The sequence below is a fragment of the Alnus glutinosa genome, chromosome 12 (genome assembly GCF_958979055.1).
Source record: "Alnus glutinosa chromosome 12, dhAlnGlut1.1, whole genome shotgun sequence".
Taxonomy (NCBI): Eukaryota; Viridiplantae; Streptophyta; class Magnoliopsida; order Fagales; family Betulaceae; genus Alnus; species Alnus glutinosa.
In genome coordinates this window covers 25695038-25722098 of record NC_084897.1, presented here as the reverse complement: position 1 = coordinate 25722098, position 27061 = coordinate 25695038, and the positions used below count along the sequence as shown (strand labels likewise).

General features: G+C 38.0%; 3 protein-coding genes across 3 annotated transcripts in view; 1 reads left to right on the top strand and 2 right to left on the bottom strand.

Annotated features, from left to right (window-relative positions):
• Nucleotides 1-3877: 3877 nt before the first annotated feature.
• Nucleotides 3878-6425, bottom strand: LOC133851389 (naringenin,2-oxoglutarate 3-dioxygenase). The gene is made up of 3 exons (XM_062287792.1): nt 5918-6425; nt 4986-5414; nt 3878-4407 (listed from the first exon to the last, which is right to left on the bottom strand). The coding sequence occupies exons 1-3, from the start codon at nt 6275-6277 to the stop codon at nt 4114-4116; spliced, it is 1083 nt and encodes a 360-aa protein (XP_062143776.1). The 5' UTR covers nt 6278-6425; the 3' UTR covers nt 3878-4113.
• A 4705-nt stretch (nt 6426-11130) lies between these two features.
• On the top strand, nt 11131-13236 carry LOC133851631 (uncharacterized). The gene is made up of 3 exons (XM_062288141.1): nt 11131-11359; nt 11554-11993; nt 12481-13236. The coding sequence occupies exons 1-3, from the start codon at nt 11272-11274 to the stop codon at nt 13018-13020; spliced, it is 1068 nt and encodes a 355-aa protein (XP_062144125.1). The 5' UTR covers nt 11131-11271; the 3' UTR covers nt 13021-13236.
• A 1074-nt stretch (nt 13237-14310) lies between these two features.
• Nucleotides 14311-27061, bottom strand: part of LOC133852483 (uncharacterized) — a 33187-nt gene continuing 20436 nt past the window's right edge. The window contains exons 19-35 of the mRNA XM_062289247.1: nt 26781-26930; nt 26463-26684; nt 26075-26296; nt 24913-25566; nt 24122-24382; nt 23666-24013; nt 22229-22641; nt 21725-22154; nt 19820-21118; nt 19076-19336; nt 18702-18992; nt 18139-18609; nt 16998-17429; nt 16379-16657; nt 15594-16145; nt 15288-15497; nt 14311-14640 (exon numbers count right to left, since the gene is read on the bottom strand). Coding sequence (XP_062145231.1) covers nt 14521-14640; nt 15288-15497; nt 15594-16145; nt 16379-16657; nt 16998-17429; nt 18139-18609; nt 18702-18992; nt 19076-19336; nt 19820-21118; nt 21725-22154; nt 22229-22641; nt 23666-24013; nt 24122-24382; nt 24913-25566; nt 26075-26296; nt 26463-26684; nt 26781-26930 — 6615 coding nt within the window. The 3' untranslated portion in view covers nt 14311-14520. The remainder of the gene's footprint in view (nt 14641-15287; nt 15498-15593; nt 16146-16378; nt 16658-16997; nt 17430-18138; nt 18610-18701; nt 18993-19075; nt 19337-19819; nt 21119-21724; nt 22155-22228; nt 22642-23665; nt 24014-24121; nt 24383-24912; nt 25567-26074; nt 26297-26462; nt 26685-26780; nt 26931-27061) is intronic.

Sequence of the window (27061 nt, the reverse complement as noted above, 5' to 3'; positions counted from 1 at the left end):
GGCTCCGTTACTTACAATATACCTCCTTTTCAAATTAACGTGAGTTTAATAAACTGAATTCAAACGAAGGAAAAAGAGTGTCGGTTGATTTATAGATGACCGTTGTTTTAAAAATTACTTGGGTCTATTGAGGCAAGTCTTCATTGGATTAGGCTACTCTTTTTTCTCCCCTTCACATTAATTTGTGAGAATAGTCGCCTTGAAATATTGTAGTCCACTTGGGCACACTGGCACATGAATGCTATATTTTCTGATCTGAGTCAAAATTTCAAATTACGCATTCAACAAAGTACTGTTAACCTAACGTAAATACGGTTCAGATTTAATTTAATTTTTTTATGTAAAATTTAAAATTAAATTTGAATTATTTAAAAAAAAATAAAAAAAATCTCTTGTAATTTTTATTTTTTATTTTTTTATTTTTATTTTCAATATAGCATTTAAGCCAAATCCAACGAAATTTAAGAGCTGAGGGTGATTGGGACTTCGATTAGTTGCAGCCTATCCAAATCCGACAAGCCATGTCATGATCAAGCCATTAAAGTGGTCTATTTCTTCTAAACGATATATATATATATATATATATATATATATATATATATATATATATATATATATATATATATATATATATATATATATATATATATTTCTCTAAACTTCCAAACGAATCTAATTACAAGAGTTGCTGGGGTTGTTTGTTTCTTAACGAGTCAAGTTGTGCTGCTACATGCTTGTGATCAGAAAATTATTTGGTACTTAGAAAACAATTTTATTTTATTTATTTAAAAAAAAAAACGAGAGGAGATATCGCCAAACACACCAGATAATTTGAATGTTTATTTCGTGTATTAATTCGTGCCGAATAAATTTTGGATTCATGCAAAGTGTTTTCTCTACATGAATCAAATAACCTTGTCTTTACCGGTGGGTATGACTCTAAAAAATTGTTTGCTCGTAAAGAAATTTGAATCTTAGACTTGATAAATATCTACTTGTAACTTTACAAGCAGCCAGAATAGTTTTCTGTGAGCTTTATGGAAAGTACATATATACCTGCCATATTTTTCACGCTACTTGGGTTGAGTTCAGTTAAAATTACGGTTGTTAGAATTAGGACACGTGTTCCTTAATAAGACAAAAAAAAAATTATTGGAGTAAGTCCAATTCAAACTAGATCCGGTACGAACGCAACTGCGCAAGGGAAGACTACATGTGATAGAAAACCAACATGTAGTGAAGATAAGTTTTGGTCTTTGGTCATTCCAAAGCCTCAAGACAAGCAATAGCCTTTGCCACTCCAGTAGGAGGACTATGTTAACTATTTAAATGGAGTGCGTTGGAGATTGTGTTAGAAGGATAAATAATACTTTTAGTACTTACTTCTTCTTCTTCTTTTTTTTTTTAAAGAGAGTTAACCTTCGTTAAAAAAACTCAAAAGGACCAAATTACAGCCAATAGAAAGACTTCATAAAAAGACTCCCTACAACACTAAGCCAGAAAAATTGACTTGAATGCAGTTACCAAACAAATACAAAGGATTACAGAACAACAATAAAGAACCTCTATTTACAATAAAGCTTACTAAAAAATTAAAAAAGGAGAGATCTAAGCTAAAAAGTTATAAAAAATCAGCAATCCTTGACCATGCAACAGGTAATCTGCGAAATTTAACCTAAAAAAGCAAAAAACAAGACAATAATAAAACCCAACAATCAAAAGTCCGGTCAGGGGAAGGGAGGGGGGCGTCCAAATGAGCCCACTTGTCAGCGTATGGACAAGTGGGCTCATTTGGACGCGACTAGGGTTCCAAGGAGTCCCCGCTGGTGACATTTGGATGCAGTCCAATCGAGCCTCTGAATGAAACTTTTATTTTACTACAATCTTTTTCTCGTTAGGACGAGGTCCGATTGAGATTACCAACTGAGACGTTCTGCCAGTCTTCATTGATTCTTCATATATTCCATAACTCATTCGAACATGAGCTTAAGTTAATCTTCATTCTATTTCATGACTCACTCGAGATTAGACCAAACCTTCCAACTAAGTGCTACAGAAAGACTTCCTTTTGTGTCAAGTAGCTCATCCGAACCACAAATGAACGACCATTCCGACCGAGTGTCTTGGAAATTCAACAGTAGAATTCTCGTAAAAATGGCCGTTCGGGCGCCCAACAGCCGAGACTCTAGCCAAGTCATTATGCGCTTCAATCGAGACCAAGATTTTGACTTCCAGATTAAATTCCAACCTAGCCTAACAAAACATGGAATTAGCCAACATTAGACCCAACAAAATTGATGGAGAAAAGAAAAGAACTTACAGAATTAGTTCAGGGCAGCATCTTCGGGCAGGTTAAGCCCAACCAGACACGTTTTTTTTTTCCTTGGGGCTGACTATGAGAATACTGCCCAATACGTGGTCCTCAGGTTGGCAAGCAATTAAAGATCCGCTTCGGGCCCTCAACCGAGCCAGTCCAATCTGAAGCCCAACGCATTGGGTATTTTCTATTTTGTTTTCTTGACGAACCATTATTTTTTATTCCAATAAAAAAATATATGAGTAAAAAAGAAAAAATCTGACCAAATAAAAGGATGAAGCTTCTCTCAAGTTCTTAATTATCCGAAGAATTGTTAAGAGCCTAACTATTGATTAAAAAAAAAAAAAAAAAAAGGTTGTAGGAATGTTAATACGGATTTTGTTAAATCCTTAGCCCTTGAGATCATAATATTATATCACTATCAGTTTTAACTATCTCGTCAGATATGCTCCCTACCTACCAAGAGCCAAAAAGTAAAAGTTATATAACCTTTTATGCTTATTTTTTAATTCCCTGCTACACTTTCTGTCGTTACTGTATACAACAATTTTGAATATTATAAAATTGAAAAGAGAGCAAAATAAAATCGAAACGCAAATTTATGTGGTTCGACAATGTGCCTACGTTTATAAAAGTGTAGTTATATTTTATTATATAATTTAGAGTTACAACATAATATATTTATAAAAAAATTATTATTGTAATAATGTATTTTGAAAAACCTCAAAATACCCTATACCATACCCAAAAGTGTTGCCCCTACACCCCTACAACTTATTCGTCCACATGCTAACATACACTTACGGCCAATAGGTCAATTGTCGCGGCATAATTTATCTATCATTGTTTTGTTTTTGTTTTTTTATTTATGTTTTAATTAAGGATTGATGAAACATCCCACGTCAATGAAATATGCTGAAAGTATCTTGAGAAAATATAAAATATCATATATATGTATATATATATATATATATGACACTTGGGTCGCTTGTCATGCCACTTGGACACCTTCAATGACACCCATATGTTTTATGGTCAGGGTTCTTACACAAGTCCTGATTTAGAGGTCACTATATGGGAAAGGTAGCTTAGCAATTAATGGATGAAGGGGAGTGATCCATGCACTCTTAGTGCACTTGTTGTGCATTAAAAGTATTTTGATCATTTCTCATGGATGCAAAAGGAAACAGACAACCAAAGTATTCAAGAGCCAAGCCATACTTACCTTCCCCTGCAATCAAACAGAAAATTATGATAGATTTTGACATGGTCCATTTATTCGACCGGATGTTTCGGTTGAAGGTATTTACAATTACTTGCTCTACAATCAAGCAGGCAATTGTGAGAGATTTTCATGGAGTTTACTTGTTCTAGCAAATGCTTGGGCAAATAAGCCATATCGAAAGCCTCTCACAATTTTAGAGGATCCCTGTAATTCAGACGGGTTCTATCAAAAACCTTTTCACAATTGCAAAAGATCCATGCAATCCAGGAAAAATATTGTAGGGATCCCCAAGCCAAACGTCATTTAAGAGAGTTAGCAAATAATTGGAGCACAGATGAAGTCAGACGGGGCTCAACTTATTTTCATGTATGAGGTAATTTGGTATGGAGAGAAACATCATTGGTTGAGAACAGTCTGTCCAACGGACCACTGTCCCAGGATCCAGGACCCCATATTGATCATCAAATTTAACAAACTCTACAGTCCGAAAAGATGCACTGACATAAAGTGGTTGACAGGTAGACAAATATCAAAGGGAAAGAAACATAAAAATAGGAGGACAAGGGCTTGTCTAAGCAAATATGTCTTCAATAGGCTTGGCATCCTTTTTGTCTTTCTCCAAATCCTGCTCCTTGGCCAGCTTCTTCAGCCTGGCAAGCTCAAGGTCCTTACTCATCTTCCTCCTGTACATCTCTGCAAATGTAATGGGCGCTTCTAGCACTGCCTTCTCTCCCTCCCTGATCTTCAAAGGATACACTTTTGCCTCTGGCGCTGGGTTCTGGAATGTGGCTATGGACAATCGGCTGTAGTTCGAGTTCACTACTGCTTGGTGATCCGCGTTCTTGAACCTCCCGTTACTCAGAAACTGCTCACCCACAATACAAGTGAATTCAATCTATTATTAGAATTTGTCATTACTTGCTTTTGCAATAAGACACAACTGCCAAAAATTCATTGCATCATTCAGTTTTCCTAACTAAATATTTCAAGCATCCTAAACTAGTGGTATTGCATGGTTATAAGGATGCTCTCCTTCTTGATGTTTCAGGGGATTGAGATCACTAGAAATTTGGACAGCAATTATGAAAGCTTTCATATGGGATTCACAATTGGTGCCCAAATTACTGGAGATCTCAATCACATTTTAGGAAGGTGTTTTTTGTTTTTAGTTTGAAATAATTTCTGACGCCACGTAAATGTGAAAACAGTTTTTGTGATTTTAGCAACATCTAGTGTCTAGGTTGTTTGATATTGTTTTTACTTTGAGATCAAGTTAAAGTTTTAACAAACGAACCCGATGACCGAGAATATTTAATTAAAATGAAAGATAAACGATGAAGATAATGTTTAAACTCAAAACTTTTACCCTAACACGATGTTAATTAAACCATCATGTACTCGCAATATAAAAAATAGTGAACTTAATAATTTATATGAACTTACATGACCATGATCTCCGAGATTGACCACGAAAGCTCCTTCAACAGGTTGAACGGTGATCCAGGTCTTCCCACCATCCCTGGTGGCCTGGAGGCCACCCACCTGGTCCTGGAGCAAGAGAGTGATGGTGCCGGGGTCTGTGTGGCGCTTGAGTCCGAGCGTGAGGTCAGGCTGTGGACATTTCGGATAGTAATTAACCACAACCTTTTGGTCCATGTCCACACAAGCCTTGGTCAACGCCTCCTTCTCCAATCCCATGGCCTCCGATAGCACCTCCAAGAGCTTGCAGGCGAGTTCCATCAATCTGTCACTGTACTGCTCCGTCACTGCTCTCCACGCCTCCGGCTTGTCCGGCCACCTCGAATAATCTCGGGACCTAATTGGGTATGAAAAATATGTTACAATTTCACGCCAATCTTGCACTGCTTCTCCCTGCAAAAATGATTATCATTGATGAGCATCGATTAGTTTGAAAAGGGCAAAATTGGGAGGATAAAACATATGAATTTTGGAACATATTTAAGTTATAGGTGGACAATTCTCAATCAATCTCTACATGAAAGCTAGCTAGTCAAAGGAAAACAGAGTCTTCTCTCCATGGAAACTATACACCCACATGACTATTAATGCGATTAACATGATAAATTATACTCTACAAGTTCAGTTTCCACAAGAAAATTTTTACTGACTTAAAAGTATCGGAGTGTCTTCATCTTTCCTGCAAAAACTATTTTCTCTGTTTCCGAAGTAACCCGTGGCTAGTCCGGCCGTCTAAAAAGCTTAATTTATCAACACTTTCAATAGGCTTGGAACCAAAAAGTGGAAAAACTATGAAAAGGGTGTTCAAGTTTTGGTTGAACATGACGTTTAAAGGGCAACAGGAATTTCAAACGCTAGTTCCTGCCGGCAAACAAAGGGGTTAATTGGAGGCTTACTTGTAGATGGCTGGAGACAATGAAGCCGCCCTTCTTGCCACCGGACATGTCAAAGCGGAGCTTTTCGTCAGGAGGCAAAGCGAAGAACTCCCGGGCAAGCCGTGTCATGTCGGATATGAGGTTGGCATCGACACCATGGTCGAGGATCTGGAAAATACCCCAGTCCTCGCAGGCATCCACGATTTTCTTGCAAATCTCGGCTCTCCTCCCATCGACTTCATCGATGCCAGCAAGCGAGATGACAGGGATTTCACTGCTGAATTGGTTGTAGGCAACTTTTGGACGCTCATCTTCGTCGCGAACGAAGCTAGTCTGAAGGGTCTTCTCCCCCGCTAGAGCCGTGAGAGTTGTAGGTGCCATTATTGCAGCCGTGAAAGTGTTGACAAATTAAGCTTGTTGCGGTTTTTGGTTTGAATAGGCGTGTCTTGAATGTGTTGCTCTGAAAGTGAAGATTATTGGGAAGAATTGACTGTGATGCGGTATTGGCGGGTTGGTTTGTGGTACTGCAAAAGAGTATGGTATATAAAGGTGAGCCTGTGAGGAGGGTCTTGGCGTTGGCAGTTCCAACTACCTCCCCGATGCTCGTGAGGGGCCGACTTCCTCACAGTCTTAAGCTACCAATCCCATCTGTTTCTCTTCCTTCTAGAAACTTTACTAGTTGGTATGGGTAGCTGCACAAATAAATTTTGCTTTGGAAGAAAGGGAGAGAAAAATCCAACATGTCACATGATTTTAAAAGCCTTGCCTCCTACACGATTAATGCTAGAAATTTTTTTTTTGTCCTCTTTGTTTTTTTAAATGTCATTTGGCTTTTAAAATTATTATTAAATTTTTAAAATACTTATTATTGTGTTTTAATCAAATTATAATTTTAAAAGCAAAAATAAAAAATAAAAAATTAAGTCTTCCTTTTAGCTCTATTATAATTTTCGTTAATAATAAAGTCTCAAGTAGGTACATCTCTACATTTAAAAGGAGATTTGACATTTAACCTATGATTTGGATATGAAGACAGTCGTATCTGCATAGATAATTTTCGTTTTCTTTTTCTTTTTTTAAAAAATAAAAATCTTAATTATATCAATTTTTTTTTGAGGAATTAATTATATCATTTGGTTGGGCTGTTGGGTTGTTTGTTTTTTCTTTGGCTTTATGAGTATTTGCAATATGTTCAGTTTTAATATTCTGATTCGTCCATATTAAAATTCTTATGAGCCCTTCTTCTCTTTTCTTTCATTTTTTTTTTTTTTTTTAATAATTTTTTTTTTATTAAGACAGACACTTGTCACATTCTTATTGGTCTGACGTGGCGTTGACGTGACATTTAACAGAATCTGTCAAAAATTTTAACGAAATTTGACGTTAGGGATCGATTTGTAATTATTGCTTACCACAAGAACCTTCCATAAACTTTTTAAACCATAGAGAGTGAAAAATAATTATGGCATACCACATGAACCAATGGTACAATTATCCCATCTATTAAAGTAAACTCTGCCGGTCTATTCTAAGAGCACGTAATTCTCATATTTATTTTAAAAAATAAACGAGAAAATTACATATTTTTACCAACATTTCATATTAAAAATACATGTAAAAATCATATGCTTTAAAAATAAATTTCAATTCATTGGATTACTTATATTACAGGGAAACTGATTTATTTGCTTGAAAAAACTAGTAATAGACATTACTGCGGCGAAAATATAATTGAAGCTCACGTGGTTTTGTCACCTACCTTGTCTCACCTAGAGGCAGGCACGTGCGGCTTGCGCCGACCCACCTGTTTGTTAGTGTTGCCCATAAGCGCTATGAAGACGAGTCCATGTAGTCAAAAAGTTATTCCATAATTTAATACCATATTTTAGTACTTGTTTGGCTGCAAATAAATTCATAGTTAACAGGGACAAAGCTAGACTTTCTTTTCGTGGCAAATAAATAAATGAAAATTTAATATAGAAAATAAAATTAGTTTCTACTATTTATTCAGTCTATAGAAACAAATGAATTGTGGGTTAAATGGGTATAAGATGGGTTGGATTTTAGGGTTATTCACCAACTGTTTGTTATTTTAATTTTTTTTTTTTTTTTTGCAAGTGTTATTTTAATTTTGGGTTGCTTATATATATATATACACTCTATCTTCCATCATGTTTGTTTCGTTACAACACTAAACTAATTATAAAACTTACTTGAAAGGGGCAGAGTCATGCCAGCATTTAGAAGTTTAGGGTAGGGGTGTAAACCCAGAATCAGTTCCCGGTTATTGGCTAATAACCGGGAATCAACTTCGGGGTCTTCGGTTATAAAAAAATCCTAACCGGCTTCGGAACCAGAGACCCCGGTTAACCGCTCAGTTAGTATCCGGTTATTCAGATACTAAACAACGTGGTCCGCTGCCTCCGTCACCATCAACACCATTAGCTCGCTTGTTCTTAGGCTTACTTGCAGCGGCTGAATTCTTCTTCCATTCTGCCTTGGCTTTCTCCAGATGAGTAGCCCGCTTCCTCAAACTATCAAGTGAAAAAACTCTGATTCCAGCTTGTAGCTAGTCTTCTACACATTTGATGATGGCTCTAATGGAATTCAACTCCAGAGTGCTTGAGTCCTCCTGAAAGGTTGATTTACAATAAGGAATCATGCAAAGAGTAAATAAAAACTATTGGGAAACATAAGTGTGTAGATGTTAGTATGTTACACATACTGTTGAGGCCATGGTATTATTGCCAATATTCTTCAATATGGTGCTAGCATTCTTTTTGGAATTCTTGAGATACAACTTGATCAGAGAAACAGGAGAAAATCTTTCAGTCAAACCAGCCTCAGAAGCAAAATACTCTGCTTCTATCTCTTTACCACTCTTCACCAGTTCATCAATAATATCTGGAAAAATGAAAAATTCCTTTAATGAAGAAGATTCTACAAAATGGATTACAGAAAGTTCGACATCTACGAATCGAGGCATTTTCATTTTGCTCTTATCCTTAGTCAGATTATCTGAAGAGCCATTGAACTCAAGATAGATTCAACTGAAAAGAAACATATGAAAAAGGACGACACATATTTTTGAGAAATAGTTCACAGAACCTATCATAATTAAACAAGTGGAATGCAAGGTCCAATAAAATTTACTCTAATAATATTCTTGATTTTGCTCTTAATATTGACATAAAACAGTATGATTGAAGATTTCCTTTTGAATCTTATATTTGATCTTCTGTAACTGAATTCTTGCAGGCATTCATTGGTCTCTTAAATTTGATCGAGTTTGTAGGTAGTTCCATACAGTGGCGGGGCCACTAAGGGGGACCGGCTCCGCGGTTGGTTACATACCTGCCTTTCTTTACAACAACCATCACTGATATGAAGGAATAGGATAGGCTTTGTTATATTAATTGACTACGTACGAACTACAACTGCCTGAGTTAAGATTTTGGGATCTAGGGTCCACATTACAATTTTATCTCAAACAAACAAACAAAAAAATATAAGTAAGGCTTTTCCGTTTGAGTTATCAGAAATGATTTTTACACATTTATTGTACGTCTTTTGTATATTACTTTTCTAAATCTAACTATTAAATTTGTAAGACCCACAAAGATCCATATATGGATCCTACAAATTCAATAATTGATTTATAAAAGTAGTGTACAAAAGATGTGCATGTAACATGTCTCATGAATTATTAGTTTGGGCTGATATCTAGCCTGTTTGAAAATTTTTCGGGATAAGTCCATTTCAAATCTTTATCTTTTAAGGGTTTTTTTTTTTTTTTTTTTTAACTGATCTTTTAAGGGTTTTATAAATACCACCCTTGGTCCTTAAAGTTTTAATTCAGAGAAAACTATATTTTCCTCTCTCAAATTATTACAAATTTTGTCTTTTTCCTTTTTATTCACATCCGTACATTTTTTTTTAAAATCTCTTAAATTACCCAAAAGCCCCTCTTATTAACAAGATATTACATTTAATATCTCGAATCGATAATTTAATTAATATTTTAGATACAGTACCATCAAATATTTTACCAAAAACCAACCGGGGACAGATTTGAATTTCCTACAATTGAGAACTAGGAAGGCTGATTCTTCGGGCAAAAGGCCCCTTTCTCAACCTCCTATCCCTTACTTCTTGAAGTCAGGGTAATAACATGAATCTCCAAAGATAGGAAATTTTGATCCGCTTCGGACAGCTTCTTAATTAGTTTTTGCTTTTATTTGGTTTCTTTAAAAATTAAAAAATAAAAAAAATTGCCAATTCCTACCAAAACAACGGGCTGCTGATCAGTTGAATCTTTAACCTTTCATTTTTGAAAGGAAGAAAAAAATCATTAGATTAGTTATTGCTTGTTTAGCTTTTCATTTATGCAATACTAATCATCTCAACATAAATAAGATAAAATCAATAAAGGAAAAATTAAGAATCTTCTAAATGTGGTAAACGACTACAGGCTTGAAGAATTTCTCTGATCATGAATGGCATGGGTGGCAACAAGATCAGAAATAGTAGCTAGAAATTAGCAAGTGTGCATCACACGTGGCATGGCATTTTCTATCTAGTTTAACACCAAATGGCAAATGCTAATGGAATAAAGTCGGACAGAGGGAATAAGTGTCACTTTTTAAAATTGGGTAACTTAAATGTAAAGAGTAATGCTGTAAATTACACTATTATTTTATTATACTGATGTGGCATAGCCAATCAATTATTATTAAAAGAAAAAAAAAATCAATGTGGGGGAGGGGGTGGTTGTATAAGGGGAGTTAAGTATGCATTTTTTTTTTTTCCTATTTTATAAAATAATTAGTTAAAATTTTAAAAGCTCTATCTTAAATTGTCCTAAAAAAATCTAGAGGGTTGAACCAAAGCCACCGGGGCAGTCCGTCACCCCAAGTCAAGGCGAGCAGTGATACACAAGAAACGGAAAAGGTGGCAACTACTTTTTTAATATAAAGTGGATGCCGGGAATCGGTCCCACAAATCATTTTCCAGTCAAGGCCCATATATTGCCCTGACTAAAGAACCGTAAAACCCAAAACCGGAGGCAAGAAATAGTATTCAAATAAAACCCTAACGGCTAGTTTTTTTTTTTTTTTTTTTTCAAAATCGTGGGGATCGATGTTGCCGTAGCAGGCTCCAACGGTCATATTAAGTTTTTAACGTTTAAACCACGACGGAAACCTCTTTATAAGCACCCGTTCATTTGCCCTAAAAGTATCTACTTTGTATTTCTTTTTGAATTCAGTTCTCGCATCCTCTATTTCTTGTTCTCTCTCATCTCAATCTCTGATCTTTACAGTCAAATCTCGGCCAAAAAAGTCAGTTTTCGAGCGACCCTTCTTGATTCAAATCCTATGGAGACCCCATCATCAACCAGAAGAGTCACAAGGTCACAGGCTTCGGCTGCTTTAAACAGCGACAACAACAGCATTCCCCTCTCAAGTGAGTGATTTTCTCCTCCTTTTTCATTTAATCTAAACAATGATAGACCTAGAGGAAATGGGTTTATTCCATTTCTTGAATTGGTTGTTTTCCAAAAAAGAACCAAGAATTTGTTTATTTGTTTTCTAAACAATCATAGATTGGTATTTAGGAAAATGGGTTTGTAATCATTGCTTGGTTTGATGGTTTTCCAGGGAAAATTGAAGATTCTGGAAAGGTTCTCTCAAAATCAAGGCAAAGAAATGTGAAACAAGATCGGTCTGTGCTGATCGATATAACGAATGATTCTCCGATAGTTGGGCTTGCGATGGGGAGCTTGGAGACCCCATCATCAGCCATAGCCAAGCAAAGGAGCAATCGAGCCAAGAACAAGACGCCTGGGTCCGGAGAGGCCTTGCTTAGGGGTCAAGTCAAGACCCTCTTGCAGAGAGTGGAGGAAGAGGCCGAGCTTTCGAAGCTCTCGCTGGAAAGCCGTTCCTTTCTTCATCTCCAAGGGTTTGTCAACTCACCGACCGGACTTCTTGCCCCAACCCCCGCGAACACACCCCAGCTCTCGAATCTCTCCGGCAACATCAACAGTGGTTTGGCTTCGGCAGTGCCTTCTCCAGTTGTCGAAGAACAATTGATTTCTCAGGTAAATTTCCCAGGTCTCGATTGCATTTGTAGAGTTAAAATTTCGATTTGTTTCTGAGTACTAGATCTTTGTCTTATGTTTGCATTTGTGTAACAGAAAATTTCACTACTGGTTTTTGTTATATCTTGATGATCTTTTATCTTTACAAATAAATTTGTAGCGTTAAAATTTCGATTTGTTTCTGACTAGATCTTTATCTTATGTTTGTTTGCATTTGTGAAACAGAAAATTTTACCACTGGTTTTGGTTATATCTTGATGATCTTCTTCTTCTTCTTCTTTTTTTTTTTTTTTTTTTTCAAATCTTTATCGAGATGTAGTATAAAATCTCTCAATTCAATGATTTTATTTTGTAACCCTGAAACTTTCTGGACAGGTCAACGTCAATCTTGACGATTTTGAAAATCAAATCTAGAATTTCATTTGGTACTGGGTACATGTGATTACGGTTTTGTTTATGTGATTGTTCTTATAAAATTGCATGGCAGGTGGTGAGTAACATCTTCGATGGAAAGAAGCTGGATTTTTCTGAGAAATCCGAAAGCCCTGATTCATCAGACTCCTCTGTGCTGACTTACGAAGCAGAAGCAGGAGCAGGAGGGAGCTATTGCAAAGAGAAGTCGTCCGCAGAAGATGATGATGCTTCTGTTTGGTCTATCCAGGTTAATGCAAGCACCCGTGATGAAGACGAGGAAGAAGTACTTGAAGAAGAAGACTACTATGATGAAGAAGCCGATGAAATTGAAGAAGAGGAGGAGGAGGAGGAGGATGGAGGATTGGTTGATGAACTGTGCGAGGGCATTAGCAAGATTTTTGTGGATGAGAAGAGAGAGGCTCCCAAGTTTGCTGGAAAGCACACAAGGTTTGTTTACGACAGTGATGATGAGCTTATTATTGGAGAGGAAGAGGGGCGCGCAGAGATTGAAGGTTCTGGCGGCGTTTCACCAAGTGTCTTGCGGTTGAAGGGCTTGCCCACCCCAAAAGGGAAGCACCTGCGTTTTCCTGTCCAGGCCGAAGAGGAAGAATAAGACAACTGAATTTCCTCTAGTTTTCCTGTGTGATATGATGATGTTTGGTTGTCTCTCTTGACGACACCATTATCTTTGGGATATTTCTAGCTTTTTTTCTTCTTTTCGTTTTGGGATTTGGGTGGGTAAAAAAGTTCACTACGAAAGTGACTGACAGAGAAGCTGTTCATGACCACTTTATGGTCGAATTTTCAAATAATACATTGATTTGATGAATGACGAGAAATTTTTACTGCTTGCTGCTTAACTCGACGTTCATGTTTTATGTTATAATTACGCTTTCGCATTGCGCGGTGAACAAAAAGAAAAATGGATCATATCCGCCCAACAAAAACATATACAGTGAATGAATATTTTAAAGCCAGAAATTGATGCTGTTTTTGAGGAAGTTGGAGAGAACACGATGAAGTTTTTGTTTGTAGACCCCGCGATTAGAGCCTTTCTGAACTAGGGATTTTTTATTTTTTTTTGAGCCAATGAAGCAAAAGAGGAAGAGGGGGGAGAAGGGGGATGCGACTCCTCTAGCAACACGAGAGATCTCTCTTCTCCAGAACGGAAAAGGAGAGAGAAGATTTAAGGGATGGTAGACATGGGAACGAAATTGGGAATTTTTTCATACCCACGGGCGCAGAATTAGGATTTTTTTATTTTTTATTTTTTATTTTTTAATGTGGGGGGATGAAGTTAAAAATAAAATAAAGTTTGGAGGTAAAAAATTGATATTAAAGAATTAAAGGGGGGTCTTTAAAAAAAATTTGGGAAATATTTTGAAGCTTGGATGCGACGAATCATCTTCTATATAGGGCTACATCAAAGTTTATTTTAAGGAAGCCCTAAGGCGGAGGAACCCAAAGTTTATTCAAGTGCTCACCGCGTGGATGTTTCTTGGCACTTTGGCATGGAAGAAATATAGAAAACCGACACACGTTCCCAGATGTTTCCAAAAATACGCTTTTCTTGATTTCCTATGACATTTTTGTAGGGATTCCTCCTCAAATATCCTCTCCAATCCGCCAATGTCTATCGGGACCAAAATTCTGATGAATAAACGAAAAGAATGCGTTTCTTCAGTGAGTGCAAACGAATTTTCTTGGGTTTCATGCATGTAGCACGCTAGCTAGTCATAGAGATGATTATGGAATAAAATGCTGACCGTTTAGCATACACCCATTGAGGATCTTCTGGAATCAACTACCATGAATGATTCTTACACGATCGGTGCATTTTCTCTGGAACGGTTCTATGGCGCCCAATCCATACAGCGGGCGTATAAACCCATTGAACAGCACATTCAGGACAAAAGAAGAATTTTACATTTGCATGCACGTGAATTTACTTAAATTAATAATGATTTATACATATGACACCCAAAATACTCATTTTCCAAATCGAGTGCCAAAAAAGCATTATTTACATAATATTTACGATGGAGAATTGCGACCGACCTTCTAACAGAGACTACCATCTGGTCACTGGCCCATGGGTGCTCCAGTACTGAGGTCAAAACCACGGATGCCAAGTTGGATCCATCATGCACAAGTTCCTTGGGGTCAAGGCAGCTTCAACCAACTCAGTAACACCCCTTTGCACCGACTGTGGCGGGTCCATGGCATTCTCCTCCTGCGTGCAGGAAAAAAACAATACAACAATTGATCAGAGGCTCACAAAGAAGTCAGTTATACCGCAGAATGAGATATGAATAAAGCATCTGTTATATTCTAGCTCTATCATGCAGGGTTATGGGTACAATGAAGTGAAAAACATATATATATATATTTGCACCTCCACGAGAGCACGCACACAAACATTCAGCCATTAAAAATTGCTTAATCATTTTAGTATTCCACGAAACTAATGTAGCACACAATGTTCTATCATATGTTCAAACAAATTGACTGTACTATTTTATTGTTGGTAAACGTGATACATGGTAGCAAACTTCCAGTGTGTTTGAATGGGAAAAGGGAGGGAATGTAAAGAAAAAATGGGAAGGTAATCCCTTGTGTTCTGGTGTTTGGATGTATTTTGAAGGGAATGCGTGGACGGAAATCCCACACTCTATTAAAGCCCCACTTTTGTGTTGGGTGGAGCGCAGCATTCCCCTAATAATTAATTAAATCACAGGTTTCTTTGCTTTTCATCCCTTCTTTCAACTTGAACATCCAAACAAAGAAAGGGAAACATCCCCATTCTCCATTCCATTCCCTCGTTTCATCCTTTTTTACCAGAAATTCCCTAGCATAGTGAAATTGGAGGCAGGGGCTTACCTCTTCAGAGAAATACTGTGGGGCTATTCCAGTAATCCGGCCAATTACATGCTCGACATTGGTTGTGACCTTCTGTTTAAATTCAATGGGGTTCGTACTACCCCCTCCAGAAATGGGGGCCAGGGTCATGCCAAGTGGTCTTCTCCAAGACCAAGAAAGTAGCTCATCCCGGAAAAACATGGCTAATTGATGCCATAGGTGCTGATTTTGCTGCAATATGGCAAATGCGTGATCAAGTCAATAAACATGGTTATTAATCAGTTACTTTAACTATCATATTGACACATATTTCTCAGTAAAACTCACTTTAGGGGAAACCACAGCCTGTGCCGCAGCACACATAGCAGACACAATAAGGCCTTCTACTCCAAAATGGGAGAAGAATGCTTGCATATTCCTTGTCAGACGAAAAGGCACGGGTTCATTGAACTCGATCATTCCATTTGCATCGTATGCAGGATGAAAATCTGTTTGGAATATTTTCCCAGTGTTCTTAGCAAATAATATCTTGTTCGGGGACCTTCCTCCAATTTGTAGCATGAATGACATGAAACTTGAGAGGGCCAATTGGATGGCAAATTGCTTTTTAAAAGCCCACATATGGTTTCCACTCAGCAGAGTCTTGTACATGTATTGGGAGAAAATGCTGTCAGTTACAAGAGTTCTTGTTATTTCAGTATAAGCTTGGAGACGGAGATCTAGAACAGCTTCTGGTGATATTTGGCCAGATATGGCTTGGTTCAGTTGCTCCTTGAAATAAGTGATGGGCTGATCTGCCTCTCGGTCATTCCTTGCACAGTGGTTCTCGTACACCTCAAGAAAGGTGCTGTACATCAAATCATCTTCTACCATGCGGACCTATTCATGCAGTGAGCAATTATTAGAATACATTGGCTTTAGCAATCGTCAACTGAATCAAGAAAAGGGACATGATTCTTGGTGGGACCACCAGTTGGCATGTCCCACAGTTTTGAATACGTGAAGCTATTAATAATTCTTTTATCACCTTGTCAAAGTTCATATTAATGGATCAAAAAATTAAAGGCAGCAGCAAAGGAAATCAGACTTCCATACAAGGAAAAGCTTATAACCTGAGACCAAACAGGAATAATAATTGGCGTGTGAATGCATATATGACGGCGTCTTGATTCCTTGTGCTTATCAAACATTTGGTTCATCACCCGGAAAAGCTGCAATATGCGCTCATCACTTCTAGCATTAGGGGTCAAAGATGTCTGGACAATAAAATGACGTTGAGAGCCATCAGAGCCAATTAAAGTCAGACGCCGGAAACTACTTCCGTGTCTTCGCACAATCGGAATATCAGCTCCAATCCTGTCTAACTTCACAGTATGATCGGGTGCAATTTCCTGTATGGTGCAGTGTTTTTCATAAGAATAGCAAAGAAGACACTAAAGAAAAATATGAAACATGAGCCAATTTCAAGCATTAAAAACCTTGTCTTTTTAAGAAAATCAATTTATACTGCTCAAAATTCAAAAATCATATAGTATTCTCCCTCTCATCCACCCCCCCCCCCCCCCCCCTCCTCAACAATAAAAATTTAGAAAAAAAAAAAGGAAAAGAAACAAGAATTGATTACTTCAAACTCCATTGACCCCAATACTACATACAAATAATTAAATCACATAAATAAGACAGGAATCCTGCTTATAGAACCAAAATATGCAAATCATTGGTTTAACTTACCTGATCACTAAAATACTGTCCTGGAACCTCAACATCAACCACATGGAAGTCACGCAGCACCCTGCTTTCCTCTTCCAGCTTCAAGACAGCTGGAAACCTGTCCTCAACATTACTTTGGAGAACATTTTTCCAATGTTTCAATCGTTCAGTCAGATCAGACAGGGTGGCTGGGAAAGTAGCTGTGCTTTCTGGATCAAGATCACGTTCAAAATCCAGCTTGTACTCTCTCACAAAATCAACGTGCTTATTCACCGCATCTGCTGAGAAGCAAGCCCTACAAACACCAGATAGCTCCTTCTTGAGAGATTGGGGAACCTCTGCAGTAGTAGCAGTTGGGTACTTGTAACAGCGGTGGAGCAGTGCATTAACCACTGCCAGAAGTCTCTCCTCTGGCAGAGTTACAAACCTTGAACCAATTTCAGTGAGCAGAACCTGCAAAAAAAATGGAAAGTTTAGTTTATAACATTTAGTTACCATGGTAAAGCAGTATATAGTTCAGAATATAACTCACGGACACAACTGTACTCATAATTTCTTTTTCCAACATTAATCAATAAGCATGCGACGAACTGTGGTAACCAATCAAGATATTTCCTACCCCTTTTCTCAAAATCTATTTCTCTAGATGAGGGTACACTAATCTGTTTGTTTCATTGTAAAATGATTTCCGTCGTAAAATATTTTTGACGAGAAAAAATGATTTCCTCGAAAATATTTTCCGGCGTTTAGCTCATACGAACAAATCACCAACAGCAAAAATCGGAATCCGGCAAAAGTCGCCGGATTCTGGCCAAAATGACCGGAATCCGGCCAGTTTGGCCTGAATCTGGCGACGGCGGCCGAACGTTGCCAGATTCCAGCACCGACATGATTCCGGCGGCCGACATTATTGCTGGAATCCAGTGGCATTTGCCAGATTCCGGCAATCGGATACCATTAAAGAAGCTTTTACGGTCAAACTGAAAATGATTTCCGTTGACCATTATTTTTGTCCCCACCAAACGCCGAAACAAACGGAGCATAAATGAAATTCAATTTTCTAGAGAAACATATCTGAGCAGGTTGGCTTGAAAATTATGAGCCACAAGACACAAGTAAATAACTCCATCAACTTAAAAAAATCTATTGTGGAAATCATAACCTCAAGTTCACTGGCCAAATTAGTGTGCTTGCTTCTGAGAGCCTCCATTATATCCTTTGCCGCATCAAAAGCACTAGCTGCAGAAGCTACCAAACCTAAAGCACCACTACGCCTTAATGCATTCTGACCACCTTCATTGATTGTTGAAGTACTTTGGTGCAAAGCTTGGTCATTTCCTGCATGCACACTGCTCTCCGCACCAGACTGTTCGGGTTCTTGCCCATGAGAGCTTCCACCATCATGAGATCCAATTCCACCACTGGATTGAGCACCTTGGTGAAGTTGATTGGCTGAGGATACACCATGACCCTGTACTCTCGCATTGCCATCAGCCAAGCCAAGAGAACCAGGACCAGTGCCAGAGACACCTTGCTGCATTCTTTGCTGGGCCATTGCCAGTCTACTTAGTTCAGACTTATTTGCAACATCACGTCGTTCAAGCAAATATGTGCGCAGCCAGTAATACAGAGCCTGAGATTTTGTTACAAGAGAATCTCAAGATTACCATCATAATGAAGTATTGTACTGAATCAATTTGCAATACACAAATCAAATGAATTTACCTGTGGATATATAGTGGCAATTTTAAGCAGAACAAGTTTGCAATGAGGAGCCTCTGTCCTCTGCAGGGAAAGCAAGAGTTGTGGAATCCAAGAAAGCCAAACCCAGTGGGGTATTTGTTCCAAGTACTTATCAAATGCCCTGCCCACAGGCTCATTGGGAGTATCAAAGCTGAGAAGATACAGAACACGAGCAAGATGGCTTCTTGAGTTAGATACGCCGAACTTGATACCTTGAAGAAAGCAGCTGACGGCATATTCTAACCAAATCTCATCATTGGTTTCTTTATAAACCTACAAGTATCAGACAGCAGTTCAGTATTGAAAACAAGTCATCAATAACACTAATGGCATCAAAAGCAGAAGAAAATGTGTACCATATCACAATAATTTCCCCAGCTTATCCATCCTTTAGGCAAATTTTTGAAAAGGCTGATTGCATTAGAATATGCAAGATTAGCACTTTCAGTGTCGTTTAGCTTTAACAAAAAATCCCCCTTCAGGCGAAAAATTTCTGCTTTGCTTTTCACGGGAAAATATTCTAAATTAGTGCTATTAATCAGATTAAGACCACTGGTAAGCTCCCCCTTCATTTCCAGAAGAGCCTTTGCTTGTTCGCTTATCTTAACAAAGGCCTCCTGCAAACATGCAACAGTAAACTGATTAGTGACCTACATCTGCCATCCCTCCTCAAGACCAAAGAGATTTGATGTCCAGAAGAGGAGGTAATGTAGGGAAGAAAACTATTAACTGCTTTAGAGTTGACAAACAGAGATGTAAGCTCAGGAGGAAAGAAAACTCCATGCTCTATGCCCATCCAGGAGGTTCAAGATAACCACCAGACATGTCTAGACATAGTTAAAAGTTACCAGAAAATCCACCCAAATGAAGAAAGCAAACAACCGTCTAAAAAATTACATCTGGGTGGCAAAGTAAGATTTCATTATCCCTAGAATAAAATCAATTGGACAGTTTTAACTTAGATGGCCAAAAATTCCACAAAGCGGGACCAACAAATGACAATTACATGCACTCATGGAAAAGATCCGAAATACGGGGAAAAGAGGATACAGTTCTACCTTTCCTGATATTTCAAAAAAACTTGGTATAATTTCTATTACCTGCACCTCCATGGTTGAATGGCCATACATCTTTTCAAGTATTGTCACACAAACATCAAAAAGGCCTTGCTTACGAGCAATGTGAGCAAGCCTATTGACATTCCATGCTTTGTCACGATAACCAAGGTGATGAAGTTGTGTATTCGTGTTGCTAAAATCCTTGAATGCATCAATGACTGCATTATACATTTCATTTCTCCATTGGAGCAAATCACACCAAACAGACATATTATCCCATTCATTTGGAGTTCTCAGTCTCCAAGTCTCAAGGATGTCCTTGAGATCAGCATAAAGATTTCCATGCACACCAACAACAGAACTACCAGAATGTTTGTTACCATTTGCAATGTCCACAAGGACTCTTGCTGATTCTTGAACTTCAACTAGCTGCTGGAATTGCTGCAAAAGAGGAATCCTGGCATGAACAGACATTTCTGGCAACTGCCACCATTGTTCTAAAGCAAGATCAACACCTTTCCCCACTATGTTTTCAGCATCTCCCACACCATTTGTGTTTCTATCATGAAGAGCAAAAAATGCTTGAATCAAACGAAGTTTTGGAGTTTCTTCTACTTGAGCCTTCGGAATTACATGATCCTTCATATATGCCCAATCGGGCAACTTCCAAAGACTGTCAAGTAGTATTTCATAATTCTCAACACTCTTTCCAAAGTCCACCAATGCATCCCACTGACTAAGTTGACTAGCACAATACAGCCACTGCTCTTCCCAAAGACACATCTCAGCCTTTGGTACCGTGTTATTATATGTACCTTGAGTTGCCTTAACCATGGCTTGGTAAAAGAGACTTTGAGCACGCTGCCAGTAACCATGTTGAACTAGAGAAAGCCCAGCCCTGGTTTCTGCAGTGATTGATCTTTTCTTCCACAACCCACACCTCATATCTTCTTCGTTAAGCAAGCGATAAAGCTCAGCCAGAGACTCGGAGCACTTCGTATCATTCATGAACAGCATGACGTGACTTTCCAGCAAAGCCAATGCGATGTGCCATGCATTGTAAGTCTTTCCAATATATTTAATCAGTTCACTAGGCATCCGAGGTTGAGGGTGGCTCAACTGAAGCCCTTCTAGGAGTGCTTGCACAACATTTGGCCTGCTGGCTTGTTGCTTTTTATGATAATCTTTTGATAGGAGAGTAATCATTGGTTTAGCTAGTGTTACCTGCTCTTCCTTGTTTAAGGTCACCCAAACAATGGGAAATACTAACACCCACAAATGGTATGCAACATTAGCGTCTGTATGAGCCAGCTCTCTTAATGGAACAACAAGATCTGCCACCTAAAAGAAGGGAGCCAAACGTCAACTTCAGAGATGATGACAGATCTACGTTAAAAGTATGTTTGGGAACAAGAACAAAATAAGATTTTATCTCACTTTTTCTAATTTTATCTCAGAAAGTCAAAACTGTCCAAACATCTTTTTCTACTTTATTTGCCTTGGAATTCCCGCACTAAATTATAGTTGAATTCAGATTTCAAAAAATCGAACACCCAAACGTGCCATTATCTAAATTCTGACATGCTTGTCAAGACAGCTTAACAACAGCAACTACCACAACATAACAATGGACTTTGAAATACTTAAACCAAGAATCAAGCAAACTGAGTTACAAACATTTATCTGGTATCTTTAAAAAGGCCAAGAAAAAGAATGATTTTGCAATATATAAGAAACTTGAACCTAGAAACAAAGATGGTACCTTTACAGTCAAATGTTGCTATCTTACCTGAGACAGAAAGTGCACCATGCAGACAAAAAGGATGCGACATTCTTAGACTATATGAAACAACCATAGTTCACTTCTAATAACCGAAAAGGGATATCTAATCCTTAAAGCTTGACACAGGGTGTGGTCCTCAACTGTGACAAGGTAAATGGAGTTACCTTAAGTTTGCTCATCTCGTTTAGAAACTGCGCATGCTTATAAACAAGGGCATCAAATGTGAGAGGAGCATCCTCAGGGACTTCTGGAATATCAGGAACCTGATCCTGCATCACAGAACAATCTGGAAGAGGACCTGAAGCCACAAGTGGTGGCACCCTAGCTGAGTTTGGAGCTAGTGTAATAGGTTTATCCTCAACTAAGATTGCTAGAAGAAGGTCCAGGCCTTGTTTGAGCCAGAAGACATCACTCAAAGCTTCCCAGTCCTGAAATTGGATAATGTACTGCAGCCTTGTGAACAATGTTTTCCCAAGAGATTCATGATAAAGTGAGAAGAATTTCATCCTAATTTCGGGATTTCTTGCCCGTAAACCAAGCATGAATTGCCTTTCCACTTTCTGAAACACCTCTTGACGGTGGGGCAGGGGATATCTGGAAGCCAATCAAAATATTCTGTTAAAATCATGGTGAGTATAATACAAGTTGACTAAAAATATATTGCTTACTTGTTTGAATCAGCACAAATTCCATAAAGAAGCTGTAGATATTTCCTATCCCACTCTTCTAGAGCACTAGGGGAGAAGTTTTGCTTATCAACTTGTGAAAGCTTCTGAAGAAAAGAAACTATTTCCTTCGGAGCGAGAAAAGAATTTGACATGACTGATGTGCCTGGCTTGCTGAAGTCATCTTCAATCCACCCTTTTATCACATCAAGAATGCAGAGAAGCACACTAGAATCAGTACCTTTCTCTGAGAGCAAGGCATTCAAGATCTGAGTAATGGATCGTTTGCACTCTAGAACAAGCATGACCCTCTCACTTATAAGTTTCAAAACAGAATTTAGATTAGAGATGACTACTCCAACATCAGCACCTTGTCGAGAAGAAGTGACTGCAGAATCAGGATCGGTTCTCTGGCCCTGGATATGGATGGTAGCTTGCTTAATGTAATTCAACAAATGAGTAAAGTAAAACGTGTCAAGTAAAAATCACAATTGATGTGATAATATCCAATAAACATAAAGATCCTAGTGAATAAGAATTACAAGGCATTCAACTTTGAACTTGCAAATCAGAATTTGAAGACCCCAAGAGCAGAATGTACAACTATGACACAAACATCAAGTGGGATTAATAATATACCAAACTTAATAAAACATAATCACCATGACAAATTGCATCATACATGGATCTGACACATCAAAACTCACCTAGTCTGCACATTTGGCAGAACCTCAGACTGGCAAAATTTTGGCCATGGATCCAAAAATTGACATCTTCACAGTTTCCAAGATAAAACAAATATCTAATAATTAACAATGGTCAGAGTCTGATTTCATTTGAAGATTGAAAAACGAAATGAAGGCTCATAATTGACACCCAATTCCTAAGGAAATTTATCAGTGTAGAATCTGTTCTGAGAAAATATGATCTCTGAAACCCCTTCTATGTACTCCATCTTTTGACCCTCAAAAACAAATCTGAAATACCCTGCACTACCCAAAGTGATGTGCATAAATTAAAATTGACATGATTAAGATTACACTTAAAACAAACAGGCACAAAGAAAAAATGAACAGTAATGACCATATGAACACAATGGACTACACGCAATATGAAAAAAAAAAAATGCAGGAACAGAAGCATGGAGACACCAGGAGGAAAGAAATCCAACATTCTGGCACGATACCAAAATATTTAGGTATTATGCATTGGCAAGGTAGGGGATACATCAAAGAGAAAGCGAATATAAGAGGATATAATACATAATAAAAAAGATTCAACAACTTTCCAATTAGTGGTCATGTAAATGAGTAATCCTTGCAAAACAAGAAAACTCAAGTTATGTTCGACTAAAAACAAGTCAAAACACAAAAGGGAAAGGGTGGGGGGGTTATAAATTTGACCTCTCCATTGAAAACAAAGAAGAAAATAAGGGCATACTTGTCTTAGATGAGAGCCTGCTGATGATCCCATATCTCGTGCCAGGCGCTGAAGAATACGAACCAAGATGTTAGGGTCAATGATGTTCTTCTGTACCTCTGCCAAGGTTTTAATGACAAGCAGCACAAAGCTAATTGAACTAGCAGTGCTATCTTCATTAGATGCTTGAGGAGCTGTGATAGCGTTAATGTGCTTCTGTATCAGCTCGTCAACCTTCTGGTACAATAGTTTAACATCTTGTGGTGTAGTGGCTGCTTCTAGGGGAAAAGCAACAAAGACCATCTTCAACAGGGAGCACAATGACTTTCCAGCATCTAACATTTTGTGCTTGAAACAGGGTTCAAGAATCTACAAAAAGAAAAGAAAAGAAGAAAAGAACACAAATAGCACCAATGATGAATATGAAAATTTTAGTCATTAGACCTATCAGTCAAAATAAAGGGAGCAGGGACATACTTGAGAAATCTGATTGATGTTGTTTCTAATGAACAAATGTGGCTGCTTCTCCAAAACCTTGTTCATTACATCTAAGCCCTGAGCAAGAGCAGTGGAAGGGTCCTTTGACTGAGATGGTTGAATACTGCTCAGCAGCTTTTCTAAATAATTGAATTTAACATTGGTCGTAGGCCACACTTCTAAGGCTTGTGAAAGTAGCTCTAAAGCTTGTTTGTACATTATACTTGCTTCCTTGTCCTTAGGCTCAATCACCAATGCAACCTGTTCTCAAAAAGATAAGTAAATGCAGTAAACCAAACATCAGAATGATTAAAACATCACAACATTTTAACTCTTTCTAGTTAACTGCATTCTCAACTTAGGCATTTCAGGAAACTGCCTTTTAAAACATACATTGTATACAAGTCAGACATGTACTGCATTGTGGGATAGGAGGGGATTGGATGGATTGTTTATCTGTTAGTGGGAGACGAACTTTTTAACCTTTAACCCATCAATTGTAACAGAACACCACACAAAATTTAAATCAATTGGAGTTACATCTGAAGTAATAAATTGACAATATAACAAAGTCAAGAACCAAATGAAAATAGATTACAGTAAAAATTTACAAATTAGACAGCAGTGCAAAGAAAGTTGCAAACAAGCAGAACATCAACAGGTTAGACAGCCTTAAAATCTAAATCTATGAGGTTTTGACACCCAAAAGCAGGAACTTCAACGAAACTGTAAACTGGCATCATCAGTCGATCTAACTCATAGATGAAAACACAAGCTAAAGAAAGCCTCACCCTGATAAGAAAATTGATAACCATTTCTTCCATAGCAGCATTTGGCTTGAATTCTGCATCAGGTTGGCTAGCACATCCAGGGGTTTCAATGTTAGGGATTGATGATGCACCACCGGGTGACATTACACAGAGGGATTGAAGACCAGGCTCAACTTTTACTCGCTTGGTTGAATCTTCAGGGAAATTAGACCCATCCACTGAACGCTTAGGATCAGCACCAGCAGAACCAGGATTAAATGCATCACTGCTCTGGCCAGGTACATCGCTATCAGTTACTACTTTCATTTCATTTTGCCTTTGCCTTTCCCAAGCAACCACCAATCCAGCAAGTTCAATGGCAAGACGCCTGTTTTCTGCTGTGGTGTTATATGGCAATCCAAGGCGATTGACTGAATTCACCATCTGTGGTACAAATTGTGCTCTGCAGCTGTAGAAGAGATCTGAATGGCGAACAATGAGCTGGAAAATGTGAATCAAATTGGGAATTGAGTGACCCTCCTCAACCAGAATTTTTTTTGTGTACCGTATCCAAATCGGCATACGAGAATCCCCCAGAGGCAACCTTCGAGGTAGTGCTGGCATTAGTATATCAAGGGCCTGCTTGACTAGCATTTTGTTTTCAGGTTGGCAAGTTCTAAGAAGTGCTACAAAAACCTGCAGTTTCAAATCTGGGTGGGTCAGATTACCAAATAGAAACATTTGCTTTATATATTTTGTGCGCAAAAATGTCAGTGCATGTTTGAGCACAACTGCGTTTGATATGACCATAGGCAACAAAGTAGAAAACCCAACTATTCCAGACTTTGCAGAAAGCTAAAAAGATGACAAATCATACACTAAAACTCAGAGGTGGAACCCAACCAACACCCCCCCCCCCCCCCCCCCCCCCCAACCAAAAAAAAAATGAGGGGGCAGGATTCTACTGAAGGTAGGAACCAGGGGCACCAAAAAAATGTATAATCCGAGTACTCCAATTCTGACATTATTAACATACAGCATCAAAAAACATAGATTCAGACAGAAAAATAGTTCATTAAGGTTTTTGATTGATGCCAACCTGGGTAAATTAGAAAATCAGATAAATAACTTGCACCAACAAATTTCATCATATCATTATGATATAATAATTCACTAGAGACATATGAAGTCTATACAGCCATACCTGGAGAATAATTTTTTCCGGGGCCTGATAGGCCTCCAAGAAGTGGCAAACATTCACAAATGCCCACTGCTTACTGGCACTATCTTCACGTTTGAGATGATTCCAGCCAAACTTGATCAGCTCTTTCCTATGATGGACAAGGTCATTCTGGAGATACTTAAGAAGCAGTGTGGCGAGCTGCAAAAGTTCTATTCTCAAAGGCTCATCATACTCGGCAGAAACCTAGTAAAGAGGTCCAGAATAGTTGAGATATATTAATTAAAAAAAGGACTACCATTACATTATTGGTTTTAAATGATTAGATAATGCAAGTTTTGTTAGTTATAAACAGAATTGACAAGTAGATTCGCAAAACACACAAAAGTTGAGGACGAAGTCAAGAAAGCACCTCTTCTGGAGGATCAAGAAGTTTGTCAACAATTGTTTTTATGATATTAGGGTCAACGACCTCCCAACTTTGGTCATTTTGGAAGGCATGAGCGAGCATTGGGAGAATAAGCATCTGCATTACAACCACCAAATGATCATGACCAAGTTGTTTTGATTGGAAAAGGTTCAAAAAGTGCAAGAGAAGCTCCTTTTTCATGTTGGACGGATAACCTTCTGCAACCTGAAAGAATGCATGACGATTGGTCACCCTCGTAATGATCACATGAATAATTAAAATATGACAGAGAACTCTTATCAGATCCAAGAATTAAAGTACCTCAATGATATAGAACTCCTTCAGAAAGGTATAATCAATGCGGGTATGAAAGAGGAAGATGGAGAGTATATCAAAAAGAACATTGACTTCTGTTTTGTCATGTCTTAAATAATTCAGGAAGCATTTGACAAGCCATTTGCTTTCTTTCACCTGCATTTCAGCAATTGTGATGAAAGCAAGTCTCAGTCACCAGTTAACTGACAAGCAAAAAACTTTACTTGGAAAATCCACATAGAAAACTGAAAAAGGTACATACTCAATAATGAGAAGAGTAAAGGTTA